Here is a 17015-nt window from a genome sequence, read left to right on the forward strand (position 1 = left end):
TTTTCACACATGCAGTGGCAACACGCATTAACAGTAGCTTTACAGCTAGATAATACAGTACCATTAATGTACACTAATCACAGTTGGCACTATCTATGGACTGTTTCTCATGTCTTGTAGCTACTTCGTGATCTTGGACAATATCAGCAGATCTCCTGGAAGTCTGCAGCATGCACATCTGTCACCACTATTTTTTAAATGAAGAAAAGTTCTGCTCTAGATCAGGATACTACGTATCTTAGTCATAATTTCGTTCTCTTTTAAGCTTTCATAGCTATTCAGCTGTAGGATTGAGAAAGAAAAATTCTCAGGTATCAAGTATCTTTTTAAAAAAAATCTTCTGTAACTTAAAAGGAAATGAACTAAGAAAACATTCTGAAAGATGACCGGGCTTGATGTGCCATTAAATATTAAAAAATAAAACCTTTATAGTTTAAAAAGTCAGGGATGGCCAGTAACTACTGCAATATATTCTTCTCTGGCCACCACTCCAGAACTAAAACTTTGAAAAGTTTACTTGTCCTGGAATACTTGTATTGCTTTGACAAAGTATTCTTAGCAATTTTGAAAACACACAGTTCTTACATACCATCCGCAAGTTCACATAAACTTACTGTAATGCTTCTTCAATGATGCTATGCTCCACTGAGGCTTGTTTGATTTAACAGCAATTTTTCTTTAAAACATTACATTAATGATTAGCTTCAGACATAGTAACGACAAAAAAATAAAATCTCTCTTCCTGGTTTTCCAGCAGCCCTTCAACATCTAAAACTATCTCCATTCATCTTAGACCCCCAAAGAAAACCCCAAACAAACAAAAACCCCAGTAATGGCATATGGGGTCTATTACTCACAAGTTTAAAAGAATATATGGGGAAAAACAGGATTGCTTGAGTACACAAAATAAAAGACAGCTCCTCAAATATCTCCTTCCACTAAATATGTTAGAATTCAGCATGCCTTATTTTGCTTATACCATGTATCCTAACTACTTCCATGTATTGTTTTGACTTTATTTCATATTGTCTTTAATTTCAGAGTATATCAAAGGTAACTAACATCCCTTCCACTTTACATATGAAGTTTACTATCACAGATTATTAACGAGGCAAACATTTCAGTTAAAAATGTAGTAATAGATGTAAGAACAGCACCTACAGTTACACTAGCTAGCATAACATTACAAGGTCTATCTATCTTCATGCTTCAGAGTTATTGCCCAGTTAGTTTACAATTAAACTAGGTAAAAAAAAGGTAATCTTATTCTGGAATACTAGTAATCCACATGTGGAACTGGTCTAGAATAACTACAGCACTTTACATTCATACCCTGCCTTATTCCAGAATAACTTCTGTGTAAACAAGCCCTGAAGTGCATAATGTTTTTTGTCTGAAGCATTTGATATTAGCTGAAGGCAGAGACAGATTAGTAGACTAAAATGGACCATTTGTCTTTTCTAGTCTGACAATGTCTAGGTTCTTAAATTTCGAACATGAAATATACAACACCAAATGACAATCTCAGATACACAGGCATGCACGACGTGTAATTTGCATAGTGTATTCATATGATACAGCCACAGTACACACACTGTTTATTTTGTCAAATGAGGTGCTCCACAGGCACATCATCTGGTTACACAAGATAAACAGTGATTCTTCCATACCAGATCATGACCTGGCCCTTTTTATCTAGTAGAATATTAATCTTATTTTAACTTCAGACAGAAAAGCACAAAAATTTGCTATTTCAGGCCACTGAACATAGTTGGGCTATTTTTGATGACCAAAGTTTAAAATGAACCCAGACTTACATATTGAAAAAGTACTGGAAGAATAAGTTTTCATATTGAGATACGTTTTATATAATTATTTTAAAACAAGAAAATTAGATTTTTAATGTATCAATTCCCAAAAGAGTATAGATGCTTCTTTGAATATATTACCATAGAGATCTCTATGGCAACCTCTGAAAATGAGGCCTATGTAGAGCTAGTAGCATCTCTAAGCATCTAATGAAACCAAGAGCTCTCATTTATATAATAAGGTTTTTTTTTTTTTTTTTTTTTTTTTAACTCTTCAGGGATGGAGGCAAGAAAATTACCAGAATGTAAAATGTTTCAAATTAGGCAGTCTGTTGCAACTCAAATTATTGCAATCAATGCTTTTTTCTGTGTTACACACTACTTCTTTCCACTTTGTACAGGGCAAGAAGTTGAATTGCTAAAATAATATTGAATCGATCACGGCATCTTTATATTAGTTGGAATTAGGACTTTTAAGAGAAAAAAGGTAAAAGTCTCTCTATAGTCTAGAAGACAACTAAATAATACTATTATAAATTAATTCTTTTATCGGGTTGTCATATGCCATATAAGTGCATATAGTACAACAAGTAGATGTCAAAATATCCTATGGTTGTGAATAATACAGACTATTAAAAATGCAATAAGACATGACAGTTACATCTAAATAGGATAAGCCTTGGGGGCTTCTTGTTTTATGAGTAAATAGGTATTTATAAGAAACATAATGGTATAAGTTCAGAAAATAGGTGCTGAAAAACAAAATTCTAAAAGATGATTAATCTGGCACCCAAATAATGTAAGTATTAAATTAAACCTAAGTCCGGTTAAATAACTACGTGGTACTGAAAACATGCCATTTACCTTTCCAGTTTTGGCAACTGTTGCTTGGATTGAATGGCTCTGACACATTCCACAAAGTATTCTGGCTTTATAATTGGTCGATTGCAAATCAAAGCGCATATAGTCTGAAAAGAAGAATCATACTTAACAATTCAAGCAGAATATGCTGTCATTCAAAAAAGGTATAGAAATCTAATATTTAGGTAAGATCTCAAATATGGAGTGTATGTTACATAAATGCATATCATTCTATTCTGGTTAATGTGAACAAATAAAAAACCAAATAGTTTTGTTCTTAACCATCACATATTTTTAGAATTAGGATTATGTTGACAAAAGCCATTAAACTGAATAACCCTTTTTTATTACTAACCTACTGGAGAGGAGTCTTTACAGAAAAATAGGAAAAAGGAAAATCAATGATGTTATACAAACTATCTATCTCATTTTGCCACAAAAGAGCTCTATATGCAAATTTACAAAACAGAATATTTAGATATCAAGTGGTGGGTAAAATGATTTTTAACATCTCTTTTCGATATGGTTTTTTTTTTTTTTAAGTTTCTAAGGCTAAGTCTACACTTAAGTTATGTCAACATATAGCCACTGCTGTAATTAAACTGCTGTTGCATGTCCACACTACACTCTTTGTGTTGGCAGAGTGCATCCACAACAGCAGCTCTTGCATCGACACAGAGAGCAATGCACCGTGGGTAGCTATCCCACTGTGCAACTGGCCACAGGGGGTTTTGGGAAGGGTTTGCAATGCCTCATGGGGGCAGGTTCAGCATCACCTGATGCAGGTTTCTCAACCCCATCATTCCATGGGCATCCTACTAGGTTTCCAGCCACTTTTCAACTGCCCTGGCAACCTGTGAGCCAGCCATCTGTGTCAGAAAGCATGAATCCTGCACTGCTCTTCTGTACTGTGCATTATGAACACAAGGTTATAAGAGGAGCTCATTAGGAAAGCTATTCACCACCACCCTGATCCAGCCCCTTTTAGAGAAGGCATGTCTGTGGATCTGAACCAGAGACAACTATTTCCTCCTGCTATGCCTGCCGCAGCTCTTATGAATTTTACACAGCACTGCTGTGTGTTCCTATCAAAGATACAAGAGTTTTTCAAGTTGCTCTAGTTCATGTTAGGAAATCAGCAACAGAAACAGCATTTAGCCACCAGCTGAAAAGCAAGCAGAAAAGGAGAAAAACATCATGGATTTTATCTGTTCTAATTAGCACAACAAAGGTGATGACAGTATCATAATTTTTAGGCAAGTATAAAAATATAGTTAGTTTTAGATTTAAGGCTTTTTATAAGTAAAAAACAGTGATAATTTAGAGCAGGTTTAGCTAAAAATCCAAAATGGTGGCCGCCGCAATGATTTCATATTAGAGAGAGGAACTTAGGTCTTAGGACAAACTGACCAATAGCAGATAGGTAGATGGGGGTGAAATAAAGGTTACTCCTAAGACCTGAAGGGCGGGGTCAGTCAGATAGGAAGGAGGTTCTCAAGGAGATCTGGCTCAAGTGACAGGTAAAACTAATTAGCATATTGGACAACTGATTAGTCAAAAAGACATCTCACTAGGCGAGGACTATGCTTATGACTGGCATTAAGAAAGCAACCAATCAGGAAAGGTCAGAAATCATATATAAGGCAGAGAGCAGACATGCTTGAGTTTGGATGGTTTGATGGTCAGAGGTGCAAGAGAAGACAACCGGAGACAGCAACGGCAGCGGCACATAGTTTTCACAGACCAGAAGGATCCTTGAGACAAATCAAAGGGATCTGATCAAGGAGGAAAGTAAGTATAACTCTTCTAAGAATACAGAATGTGAGAGTGTGATTGTAAATAAACCTGGATGCTTGCGTTTGAATGGCCTCTTACCCCACCCAGCCTATGGTTGTCTGATCAACACTCATAGAATGCTATTTTGTAGTAATGTTATTGAATGCGTACTACTGTAATGTTATTTTATACATATGTATAAGGGATTTGTCTGCTACAATGTAGTAGGTTTGGTATTCTAATACACCATTGTGTTAAGGCTTTATACATATGTATGAAAATTTCTTCTCTCTGTACTATATGTTGCAGCATTCTACGTCTGCTACGTTGTGAGCTATGCCACACTAAGTATTCACATATTCTAATCTTATGTTATAATATGTGCTAAGGAAATGTTATATTATATTATGATTATTATATTTTATCTTTATGATTTATATTACATTTGATGTTGCATCGCATTAGGTTACATAATTTATGGCGTCCTGTATTGCTTCATGTGACCTATGCCATTTGTTATATTATGTTGATTTTTATTTAAGAATCCAATTACATTAGAATTAGCATTTCATAACAGACATTTTGTTTTTGAAGAAATTACTGAGTGTCAATCTTTTGAGCAGGAGGCTGTATCTGTGTCGTCCCAAGGGTAAACTGAGGCAGGCAGTTTTGGGGAGTTTTCCAATGATCTGAAGGGAAACCCCTGTTAAACCCTTACAAGCCATCTCCTGGTACCCGTTTATACAGACAAGGCTTGTGATTGGTTCATCAGTATACCTAAGCCACTTACAGGTCTCTTTGGGTCTAAATTTTGAGGTAACATCCCCTCCCTACCCGAGGCAAGTTCCTGCAGCTGGACTGGAGCTATGCCTGCACAAGCCTCCTCTCCGCAAAGACCCAGCGTAGGAGTACACCTACTGTGTACTCTAGGTAGGAACGTTTGCTGCATGGAGCCACACTTCCTGGGGCTTTAACTGGGGAGGGGTGTTGAAAACGGTCACAGTGGACATAGTGGGACACCTTCTGAAGGCCACTTAGGGCGACATAAGCAATGCAGTGTTTACACTGACACTGCATCGCTCTAACTACGTTGCCCTAAGCTCTACACCTCTCATGAAGGTGGTTTTATTATGTCAACGTAGCAAGTGAGTTAAAGCAGCGGGAGGAGCATTGCAGTGTGCACACCTCCATAGTTACATCAACGTAAGCTGCCTTATGTTGACAAAACTGTGTAGTAAAGACTGGGCCGGGCCTAAGTTAAATGTGCTAGTTTTAGAAAAGAAAACTAACCTTCCTTTTATTCTCTCCTTGATGTACAGGTGAAAATAATAGGTGTTAATAACATAGATCAGGTGAAGAATTGTACCCTCTTGTCATAAAAAAAAATACAGTTTACTCAACTCTGCCTCCTATCAGTGCTATATCTGCTCAAGAGCACGTGGAGATTTTTAGAGTTCTAAAGGGTATTCACTGTACAACTCTCATCCAAATAGCTTTAACTGAAGTTAAGTGCCTAATCACCAATTCAAACCCCTTCAGTAAGAGACCCTATGAATTTTAATTGTAGAGGCAGAGGTTTTTCTGTCCAATAAATTTTAAAAGATAACCATTTAAAATATCCTCCATATGATTTCCAAATATTTGTTTTTGTATGATTAAAAATTTGTACAATGAAAATGGAAGACTATTTTATTTTCCAAAGTTGGAGAAGTTTTGAAAAGTTGAGACAGGAAAACAAAAACAACAACAAAAATCAGACAACTGCACCATACAGATCCTGAACATCACTCATTTTAGTGCACTCACTGGCTAGAAGGACAAAAAGTGGTAGAAGAATGAGTATTTGAAATTTTGCCATTTTTTGGATAAAATATTTTTCAAAATTGAAAGACAATTGTTCCACTCAGAACTTTGCAAGCCTATAGAAACAACTTAAATTGGAAAAACAATATGGTGAACATTTAGCTAGCTGTGATAAGAGGCCTATGCGACTAACTGTAATCACAGGTTATCGAGGTCAAGGGCTTGTTGAGTTTCAAAAAAGAATTATACTATGAAGTAGGGGAAAAGTAAGCTGCCTTGGGTTGACCTAGCTGTGCATGTGTCTACACTTAAATTTGTCTCCAACCAATGTAAGTGCCCTGTGGTGATCCAGTAAAACCACCTCCCTGAATGGCACAGAGCCATGGTTGATATACTATGGTTAACATAATGCAATGTCTACACTCGCACTATGTCGACCCTAACAGTCCTCAAGCAGATATCCCACAATTCCCAGCACCGACTGCTCTGGCCACAATTGTGAACGCCACTGCCCATGGGCATGACAACTGGAACCCTCGCCTCATTTAAAACCTCACAAATTTTTGAAATGCCTTTTCCTGATTTCCCAACTTGGCAAGCACACCTGGCAGCTCTCCGTTGTGTGCAACCAACCATGACTGCTACATGTTCTGGCCCAAAGCAGACAGGAGCTATTGAATCTCCTAGGCCTGTTTGGAGAAGAGGCTGTGCACGCACAGCTATGGGCCAGCCATAGAAAAGTGGACATCTATGAGCAGATTGCATGAGGAATACAGGAGAAGGGGTACAACAGGAATCAGCAGCAGTGCTGCAAAGTGAAGGAACTATGACAAGCATATCAGAAGGCCAGAGAAGCCAATGGTCAATCCGGTGCTGAGCCGCAGCCACTTTTACAAAGAACTGCATGCCATACTTGTCGGAGACCCCACTGCCACATTGCATACCTCTGAGGAGACAGAGCCTCAGGCCCCTGAGGGCAAGCCTGATGCAGGGGAAGGATCCTCAGGTAAGTGTATAAATGTATTTCCCATTACAATGATGCACAAAGCTATCAACATGTTCATTAATGTACTCATACTAGAAGAGGTAGTGGTACAACAAAGACAGGTAGCATTATTATTTGCTTTTCATTCCCCTGTTGAGTTAGGTGGGGGGGGGAGATATGCCACATGGAGCAATTTATTTATGCACACAGTGATGTCCCTTAAATCCTCCAGTGAAGGTAATCTGCAATCCTCTCCCCAGTGTTTGTAGGGATGGCAGTCTTATTTCTTCCTCCACAGCAAGACACTTCCCCACACCAGTTAGCAAAAACTTCAGCAGGCACCACTACAAGAAACAGACTAGTAACATACAGCCCCGGGCAGCTTCAGGATGCCAGCAGCAGCTGTGCTCTCTCTCTTCCTTTGATACCCTCAGGAGTGAGATATCAGCTAAAATCACGACCACTTGTGGAAAACGGTGCCAGCATTCAGTGTCATTGCCCGATACTCAGTTTCATGCAACCAAGCAATTCCCTCATTTCCCTCGCCCGTAGTGGCCCATACTCACTATGGCTGATGCTGTGAGTGGTGCTGTGCACGAGCATTCTGAAGCAGAAGTGTCAATAAGCATGTCATGTGTACAACTTTAGGGGAGGAAAGGAAGGGAGCTCTGAACCTTAACTTTTGCTTTCCATTGTGACTATACTAACAACGGTACTGTGCCTCTGTCTGTTTTATCTGTAGCTGTTGCTGCTATGGCCGTGAGGGGGTCCCCCCTCCAAACCCACAAAACACCTGAGCCAGATAAGCAGGAGAAAGAAGAGCACTCCAGATGACATATTAGTGAGATCCTCTAAGCCAGTGCCGCATTGGGCTGGACAGTAAATATTTCAGACTGGGTGGACAAGGAAAGAGCGGAGAAGAGAGAGACCCAGGAGGCCCAGCAGGAAAAGCAGAGGGAGATGCACAAGAACGTAACGGGGCTTCTTTAGTGGCGAACACAGATGCTGCAGACTCTTGAGGGCGCACAGATTCAACAATCAAGGGGTCGCCTCTCACTGCAGTCCATGGAGAACTTCAGTATAGCAACTCCATATGCCCCCCTCAACTTTCCACATGGCAGCAGGGGCTACACATCCCTATCCCTACCCCTACACGACTTCACACCAGGGGACAGTAAGGACAACCACAACTTCACATATACTGACCTGAGAGAGCCATAGTTGCTGTTTATGTAGCCAAAATGGACATGAATGTTCTTTCTCCTTAAGTTCTGTTCCATTAATTTATTAAGTTTTTAATGTATTTGCTTTTAAATTGCACAGGTTTTTCTTTGCGCTGGTTTTTCTATTCAATAAAATTCTCTTATTTGAGAAATAATTCATCTTCGTTAGTTCACAACATATACTGCAGAATGTCTAGTGGTACTGAAAGCACCAACTTGATTGTTATTGTACATTGTGACAGAACTCCCAGGATCATGGATAAACACAGTGTAATAATTATAAATGTAGCTGAATCTTTGCCTTGGTGCTGTTGAGGTGGCTGGCATGTGGCTTCATGAGCCAGGGGACTAAGGAGTAGGCTGGGTCCCCCAGGATCACTACTGATCAACCTCATCACTGGTAATCTGCCAACCGGGAAAGAAAGTCCCTACTTGCAGCTTTCTGAAAAATTCCATGTTCTTAAGGAGACAAGCATCATTTCCTTCCCTTATCAGCCAAGATTGATGTCAGTGAAGCATCCCCGGTAATCCGCTGCTTTCATTACCATAAAGAAGCAGCCCTTTCCTTTGAAATACTCTGGGGCAAGGTGGGCTGGTATCAATAGGGATATTCATGCTACCAATCACTCCACTGCACTTTGGGAACTCCATTGCTGCAAATCCATCCACTATGTCCCGCATGTTGCTGAGAGTCACAGTCCTGTGTAGCAGGAGACAATTAATGGCCCTGCACATTTGCATGGCAATGGCCCAGTGGATTTTCCAACTCCAAAATGATTCTCTACTGACTGGTGGCAATCTGGTGTTGCAAGTTTCCACAGTATAATCCCTACTCGCTTCTCCAGTGTCCGTGCAGCTCTCGTTCTGGTGTCTATGCACTGCAGGCCTCGGGTAAGGGTGGCACACAGATCCAGGAATGTGGTCTTGAGCATCTGAAAGTTCTGCAGTCACTGCTTATCATCCAAAACCTGCATTATGAGGCAACCCCACCAATCTGTGCTCATTTCTTGGGCCCAGAAGTCATGTTTCACCATCTGCAGCTGCTCTATGAATGCCACTGAATTCATTCTCACTATTTCCCACAGCAATCTGTCCTCCACAAAATCATCATATTCCCCACTGATGTGGTTCTTCTTGAAGCTCTGCAAACAGCAAAGGATTGTGCATCCTGTGTTTGCAACACTTGTGAGAACTGTGCAGAGCAGTGTAGGTTCCATGTTTCTGTAGAGGGGCCACACAGTTTGCGAGATTTTTTAAAAAGGCACAAAAATTATGGGATATGGATGACAATATGAGATGAAGAAAGTTGCATGCTGGAAACTTGACCTTTTACTTCCAGTCATGCCCGCACCACTCGTTTCTGCTCCACCATGCATTGCCAAAACTTCCCAAAAGACGGTGTGCTGAACAGCGGCAAGTTGCACTGTGGGATACTTACCCATGATACACTGCACTATGCATCAGCACAAGCTCTCCTTGTGAGAGCACGCAGTGCAGATGCAAGGAACCAAGTACGCATGCACACACGTGATATATTAGCTGCTGCAGCTTTATGTCGAAGTAACTTGAGTTGGCCAAAGTTTGTAGTGTAGACATGGCCTTAGACATTTATATGGATAATGAAAGCATCCAGAGTCACATTACATAGGATTTTCAAAGAAACTAGAAAGGACCAAAATTCTCATGCTTGAGGGTGTAAACCAACCTCTAACTACAAATTAGGAGGAAACTCCCCCCATGGCCAAATTATTCCATAACTGTCCACTACAGGGTTTCTTGACTTATTCTAAAGTATCTGGTTCTGATCTCTATCTGACATAAGGATAATGAATGTGAAGGACTGCAATCCTAAGAGCATGGTATGGCAAACTCTTATGTTCCTCTGACTACTGCTTAACTTGTCTGCTTCTTTTGCATTTTCAAATACCACAGTGAAGAGGAAAAATAAAGCCCAGAAAAATACATTATGCACAAAAGTGGATGTCAATTGCAAATTATTTTAACTTCTATAAACAGTTCAGATTATTCTGTTTTAGTGAAATGTTCATATTGAGTTTGTTTTTAAGGACTCATTACTTGAAAACAATCATTTTGAAAGGTGAAAACCTGGCCTCACTGAAATCAATAAGAGCTTTGTTGCTGACTTCAACAAGGCTAGGATTTCATCCCATATGCTTTCATGTTGAAAATCACAAAATTTATTAACATACAAAAACTCAACCTACCTTAACTGTAACTTTAACTGATATCATGACAAGGTGAGTACATTCTTCTGACCAATCATTCACAACAAGGCCTCCAAGTTGCAGAATAGATTGATTTAAAGCAGTTTTCCCAGAGACCTCTAAACACGAAGAGCAGACAAGCAAAGGTTCATACTCCACTCTGCAAAGAACAAGTTACAGAAGAAAATTGTCTAAATAGTTAAAGTGAAACATTCTAGGCAGTCAGAGCCGGCTGAAAAGTGGAATTCCTGTCTGAAACATTTCCACGGCTCTCCGAGCTGCATGGAGCCCCAGCAGGCAGCAAACTGGACAGTTCAGGGAGTGGAGACTCTACAGGCTCCCACTGCCAAAAACTGGAAGCCCTGGGAGTCCTTACTCCAAGGCAGCCCTCCTAACTGGCTGCTCTGCAGACAAAGAGTCCGGAAATTCAAGAAGGAAATTTAGATGTGGATCTTTAAGGGTTAATAGCACCAACAAAATATGCCAAGTATACTGAATAGCACAATTAAGTAAAGAAAATACATACATAACTAACAAAGGACAAAGTTCATTCAAGCTAAAATAAACATTGTTTCTTTTGAAGAACGCACCCATTTTATTCAGCCTAAGCTTAAATGTATACTGCTTAAGAACCCTTCATTCCCATTAAGTGTGAAATATATTTTTCATAATTTGTTAAAAGTTCAATTTTCTGTCCACTCCCTTTACAAGTCCAGCAGCACTTTCTTTCTCCTGTTAGTGAAAAAATTCTTCTTCTATATAGCTCCTCTAATCTGAATCTGCATCGCTCTTCCTCATCAAGTCTCCTAACCCTTAAGTCTTGCCTGAAAAACCCACATTTTCTTCTTTGGCTTTGACGCGTAGTTTTCCGCTCTGCTGCTCTATTACAGTATTATATGATTCTTTAATGGCTCTGTGCCTTCCACAAAAAAAGGATAAAACCCTGGGACTTCGAGGAGGATTGAGTGTAGAAAGCAAGTCCTAACTGCACATGGTGCTTTGCTTTGCCCTTCTCACCAGCTGTCCTTTCCTCCTACCTATGCATAACGAACTCTGGGGCTGGTAGTTCTTGATATGATAGACCATGTCACAGAGAGGAACACAAATCTCTCTGTCTCTCAATCTCAAACTACCAGTCCTAGTTTAACTGCACAAGCACACACTCTGTATTCTAGAGAAGGGCCATTTGGAGTATTGTGTACAGTTTTGGGCCCCCCACTACAGGAAGGATGTGGACAAATTGGGAGAGAATCCAGCGGAGGGTAAAGAAAATGATTAGGTGTCTGAGGCACATGACTTATGAGGAGAGGCTGAGGGAACTGGGTTTATTTAGTCTGCAGAAGAGGAGAGTGAGGGGGGATTTGACAGCAGCCTTCAACTACCTAAAAGGGGGTTCCAAAGAAGATGGAGCTAGACTGTTCTCAGTGGTGGCAGATGACAGAACTGGAGCAATGGTCTCAAGTTGCAGTGGGGGAGGTCTAGGTTGGATATTAGGAAAAGCTTTTTCACTAGGAAGGTGGTAAAGCACTGGAATGGGTTACTTAGAGAGGTGGAATCTCCATCCTTAGAGGTTTTTAAAGCCCGGCTTGACAAAGCCCTGGCTGGGATGATTTAGTTGGGAGTGGTCCTGCTTTGAGCAGTGGGTAGGACTAGATGATTTCCTGAAGTCCCTTCCAACTCTAATTTTCTATGATTCTATGAAACTATGGGGTGTATGACAAGGGTTAAGCTGGAGTATAGAACCATGGCCGGCCACAGGCAGGAACTGCAGCCCTGGCAGCAGCTTGCTGCTCTCCTCCTCTTCCTAATCACTGGGGACTCCCTGAGCATTCTCCCCACTGCTGCCCTGGCCTGGTCTGGACATCTGGCCGGCCACAGCCCCACATATATTTTAAACCCACTAGAGCCTGCAGGAGTGAGGCTCTGGGCAGGAAGGAGAGAGGATGAGGAGCCCTGATCCACTCTGTGACATGCTGCCATGGACTCCTCCAGAGATGAAGCTAGCTGAGCCCTACTGCCATCCTGGGCATAAGCCACCCTCTTTCCTGAGTCACCTTCTGCCTCAGACAAATGGGAATGGGCAGGGCTGTTACATGACTCCCATGGGGGGAGGGGGAAAAGGTCACAGCAAAAAGTGTTTGGGAACCTCTGTGCTAAGACATCTCTTCAAAGTTTTTTATTTAGAATACCAAGGTGTTAATTACTGCTACTAACCTACATGTTAGTTACACTGAGAGAGCTTACTGCTTACTCAGCAGTAATAAGTTATTTTATCTTCCAAGAGTGTATTGTACATTCAGCTTCAAATTGTTCAGCTTTTTGATGCTGAAATCATGACAGTATATGGTTCTATGACATTAGTTTCTGTATCACGTTTCACATATATTTGCTAAATGTGATATACTAAAATAGCTTATAGTTATAAGAACTGAAGAGTGCAGTTTTGCTACAAACTAATAACACTGGTAGCATGGAGTCCAATTTAGGAGACAAAGCCAGCTTCCAACCTGCTTTCACACTAAGTCATTAGAAAAAGATTATCATGACCAGTTATTATATTTCTTCAGTGAGTAAAGCACTGCTTTACCTCTGAAGTCCAAGGCTGTGTAAGAATGCAGTTCCCCAGCAACCTCAGGTCCTTTCTCTCCATATCACTGACAGTGTAAGGAGGAGCTGCCAAACTTTCTCTCAATCCCCAATTTTTATTAGTCTTGGTAAATGTTCATGGGTTTTAGGAATAGTTTTATTAAATAAAATATTTAAATATAAATTAGCCTTTGTTTAGGCTAATTTTAGGGCACTTAGTGCTCATGACGCAGAGTCACTTATTGGCTAATCTTTTACTACAGAAGGTTTTAAATGTCAATTCACAGGGGGAAATGTTACTCAGAAGCTTCTATAAGAACATGGCTTGAATATATACAAATATCACTTTCTTTTCCTTCTTTACTTTATAGAAATGTATCATTATTTTCTTTATTCTTTTACCTCCTTAAATACATCCTGCAATACTCTGTATAAAAAAAAAAAAATCACAATTGACAGCTGCAATTTTATTTCACCATTTCAGAATCAATTGAACTAGTTCTCACCTGAACTTGCTTTCAAAGACTCCAAAATTGACTCTATCACCAGACTTCAAAGTTCTGGAAGTACTATTCAGAATTTTTTCTCCATTAACAAAGGTACCATACTTAGAGGTTTCTTTTATTATCAATTCAGGGACTGTGACAGCCTGACTCTGAAATGAATATAAATGAGTAAAGTCTTATTAGGCACTCAAAAATTATCTTATATTGTTACAGAACAAGCAGCAGATGGATAAAACAAAATCACATATGAGGTATTCATGTTATAGTCCTCAAAATGTTGGTTATGCAGTTCAAAGTTCATCACCTGCTTTCCATCACAAACAAGTGAGAAAAAAATTATCCATAACTACTTAAGAGTAATAATATTTTTTGCATTCAACTTTGTTTTGCTATAATCACTACCTCTACCTTTTGTTATATGGTATTCAGGATACCATTGCACCTGTACCCATGAACCAATATCAGGATGTGCTGTTATAGCACAGAGTGATGTCGGGGTGCATTTCCTACCACTGCAGATTTCCTTTTTAGCAAACCTTTTGTTGCAGCACAATTCCTGCACATGACCACCCCTTGCCCCCCGCCCCCCCACCCATTCGGTGCTAACAGTCAACCCACGGCCTGACCTTATTAGGGTAAGACTAGGTAATCGGCTGTGCCTTTGGCTCCCACGCCATATATGGAAAATGAAACTGACCAGGAAACTGAACTTGTTGCAAGTGTCCCCCGGCCAATCCGGTGCTGGCACGTAGCCCATAGCCCATAAAGAGGGGTCTTTCCCAAGCCCCCGCTGACAGCCTCATCACAACCAGCCTGATCAACTGGTCCCGACTCTCCCGCTCCCGTGTCTTCCCCCCGAGCACGAACCGTGTTTTTGCCGGCCGAAATCGAGTAATGCTGTGGATTCTAGCCTGTATGGTGAGGAGTTAACTATCAGTCTGTATTCTACAGCTACGTTGTCTGTTTAACATTCCTTCCTATCGGTCTGTGCCTTGCAGTTAACTGCCCGTTTGTGTCTTGCAGTTAACTGTCTGTGTGAAATCTCTGTGTGTCTGTGTAAAATCTTTCTGTGCCTTGCAGTTAACTGTCTGTGTAGCATAGTGGTGAGTGTCCCTGCCTGCCACGTGGGAGACAGCAAAGAAAAACCTGTGGCTGGCCCATGCCACCGACTCAGGCTCCTGGGGCTGTTCCATTTCTACATAGAATTCCGGGCTTGGGCTGGAGCCTGAGTTATAGGACTCTCCCACCTCACAAGGTTCCAGGGCTCAGGCTCCAGCCTAAGGCCAAGTCGGCTGCCATCAGCCAGCCGCAGGTGTCTAGTTGCTGTGTAGACATACCCAAAGACAAAAGCTTGGAACACAGAAAGAGAAGCGAGTCACAGCTCAATACCAAGCCTTACGAGACTTGTTGATATAGGAAATTTACTGATATAATTATACCACTTTAACTCACTGTGTGGGCATAAAAGAGTGTCCACATAGAGAATTATTTCGATATAGTTACCGCAGTGTAAATTTGCCAAACAATTTCCCTGTGTAGACAAGCCATTAGAAATATTCAAGATAAAAAAAGAAAGAAAAAAAGATAGGTCAAGTCAATTGCCACTGTAAAATGTAAGTTTGTTGGAATAAGACAAACTGATTTCAGACTGAGGCATAAATATTAAAACAGGGGGGTGGGGATAAGGGATTGGTGTATGTCCCTAAGCCAGTCACAGCAATACAGGTTTATGTCATATATCCATAATGTAGTAAAGTGAATACTTACAAGGTTAGTTTCAGGGTGGGTGACAGTCAGAACTGCATGAGTTCGACTGATTGACTGATCATCCTGAATTAAAATTGCACAGTTCTTGCGTCCGACAACATATTCAGTACCAACTAAAAGTCGATATGGCTCTCCTGAGAACAATAACAAAATTAGCAAACATCTAATAGCATAAAAACATAAGTACGTGTGAGCCATTTAAAAGCTTTTGCCATGATATAACAGACTCAGCCCTGTACTCCTAGGTGTACTGGGCAGGATTGAAAGTGCACCTCATTTTACATCTGTATTTTTCCTTTCTCACTGGGCTCCTGCACACTTGAGTTGGACTCACTGCTGTGATGGAAAACGTAGCTTAAAAGTTCTGTGGCAATCTTTCAGAAGCTAAAGTGCACCACAGTGCTAACAAAAATACAACTTGAAATACTACTTACAGGAAATGTACAGTACCACTTTTGGGAACTATTAAAGTTTTATATCCAGGGAAAAAATATATCAAACTGCTATTCCAGAATACTATTCAGAAAGACAATTTATAAAAGAGATTCTAATGAAAAAGTTTTAATTGACTGCTGGAAGACTGCAAGAGAAATCAAACCTTACTTGGTAAATATCTACTCCACTTTGACTGACAGTACTTGGCCGCTCTTGGCATGTGTCATCTAGACAACATGAGGACACAATCGCATACATTTTGAGTGGACTTAAAAAACGTATTCACCTATTTACCAGTAGTAAGAAATTCTCCCTGATCAAGGTGTGTGAGCAAAGGGGTAAAAAAGCACCAGTTTTGAGGAAAGATTAAGTTATAGTCCTTAGCCCTATGTGGGTAACTTTCAAATCCGAATCGTGTGCAGTGCTGTCTTCATGCTTCCTCATCTCTTCCCTAAGCAGCAGCAGAATTATTTAGAAGACTCTATTCAGTTTCATTGCACTACTTAGAATCCTGTTGCCAGTACTAAAACTAATCCAAACATACTTTTACTCTAGACTGGTTTTGGAAATTAAGAGCAGCAGCACTTGTAAGCACTGACATTGTTTACAGGAGAGGAGGATCCAAAACACAGAGTGAGTAGAGAAACACTGCCCTCTACATGTCACAAAAGCCAAGAAAATGGAGCTTCTTCCTTCAAGAATGAGGACATCTATGTTACCTAGCAGCTCTGTGTTCTTGGGGAACCAGGGCGCAAAACCCCAACTCTCTCTCTCTGGCTCACCTGAATTACCCCCCACCAGCCCATGCTTGAACCAGAAACCAAAGGCTGCTTGAACCAGAAACCAAAGGCATTTCAATATGAAAAGGCAGGGGACACAACTGAAACCCTCCCATCAAGGGTGAGACAACTCCCCATGCCTCATAAGCATCTCAGTTAGCACATGAATGAAGAACAGAAGCCTCATCTACATCGAAGATGGAACACGCACTGAACTCTGGGATTGCTGAAGCAGGGAAGCACTGCATTTTGGGAAATCTC

At 40.6% G+C, this 17015-nt stretch overlaps 1 protein-coding gene across 1 annotated transcript in view; it reads right to left on the reverse strand.

Annotated features, from left to right (window-relative positions):
- The window catches only part of NBN (nibrin), a 48752-nt gene that overhangs the window by 27593 nt on the left and 4144 nt on the right, over positions 1-17015 (reverse strand). The window contains exons 2-5 of the mRNA XM_067558256.1: positions 15541-15674; positions 13774-13922; positions 10682-10841; positions 2673-2776 (exon numbers count right to left, since the gene is read on the reverse strand). Coding sequence (XP_067414357.1) covers positions 2673-2776; positions 10682-10841; positions 13774-13922; positions 15541-15674 — 547 coding nt within the window. The remainder of the gene's footprint in view (positions 1-2672; positions 2777-10681; positions 10842-13773; positions 13923-15540; positions 15675-17015) is intronic.

This window comes from Emydura macquarii, unplaced genomic scaffold (genome assembly GCF_026122565.2).
Source record: "Emydura macquarii macquarii isolate MOO-44397 ecotype Brisbane River unplaced genomic scaffold, CSIRO-AGI_Emac_v2 contig_1897, whole genome shotgun sequence".
Lineage (NCBI taxonomy): Eukaryota > Metazoa > Chordata > Testudines > Chelidae > Emydura > Emydura macquarii.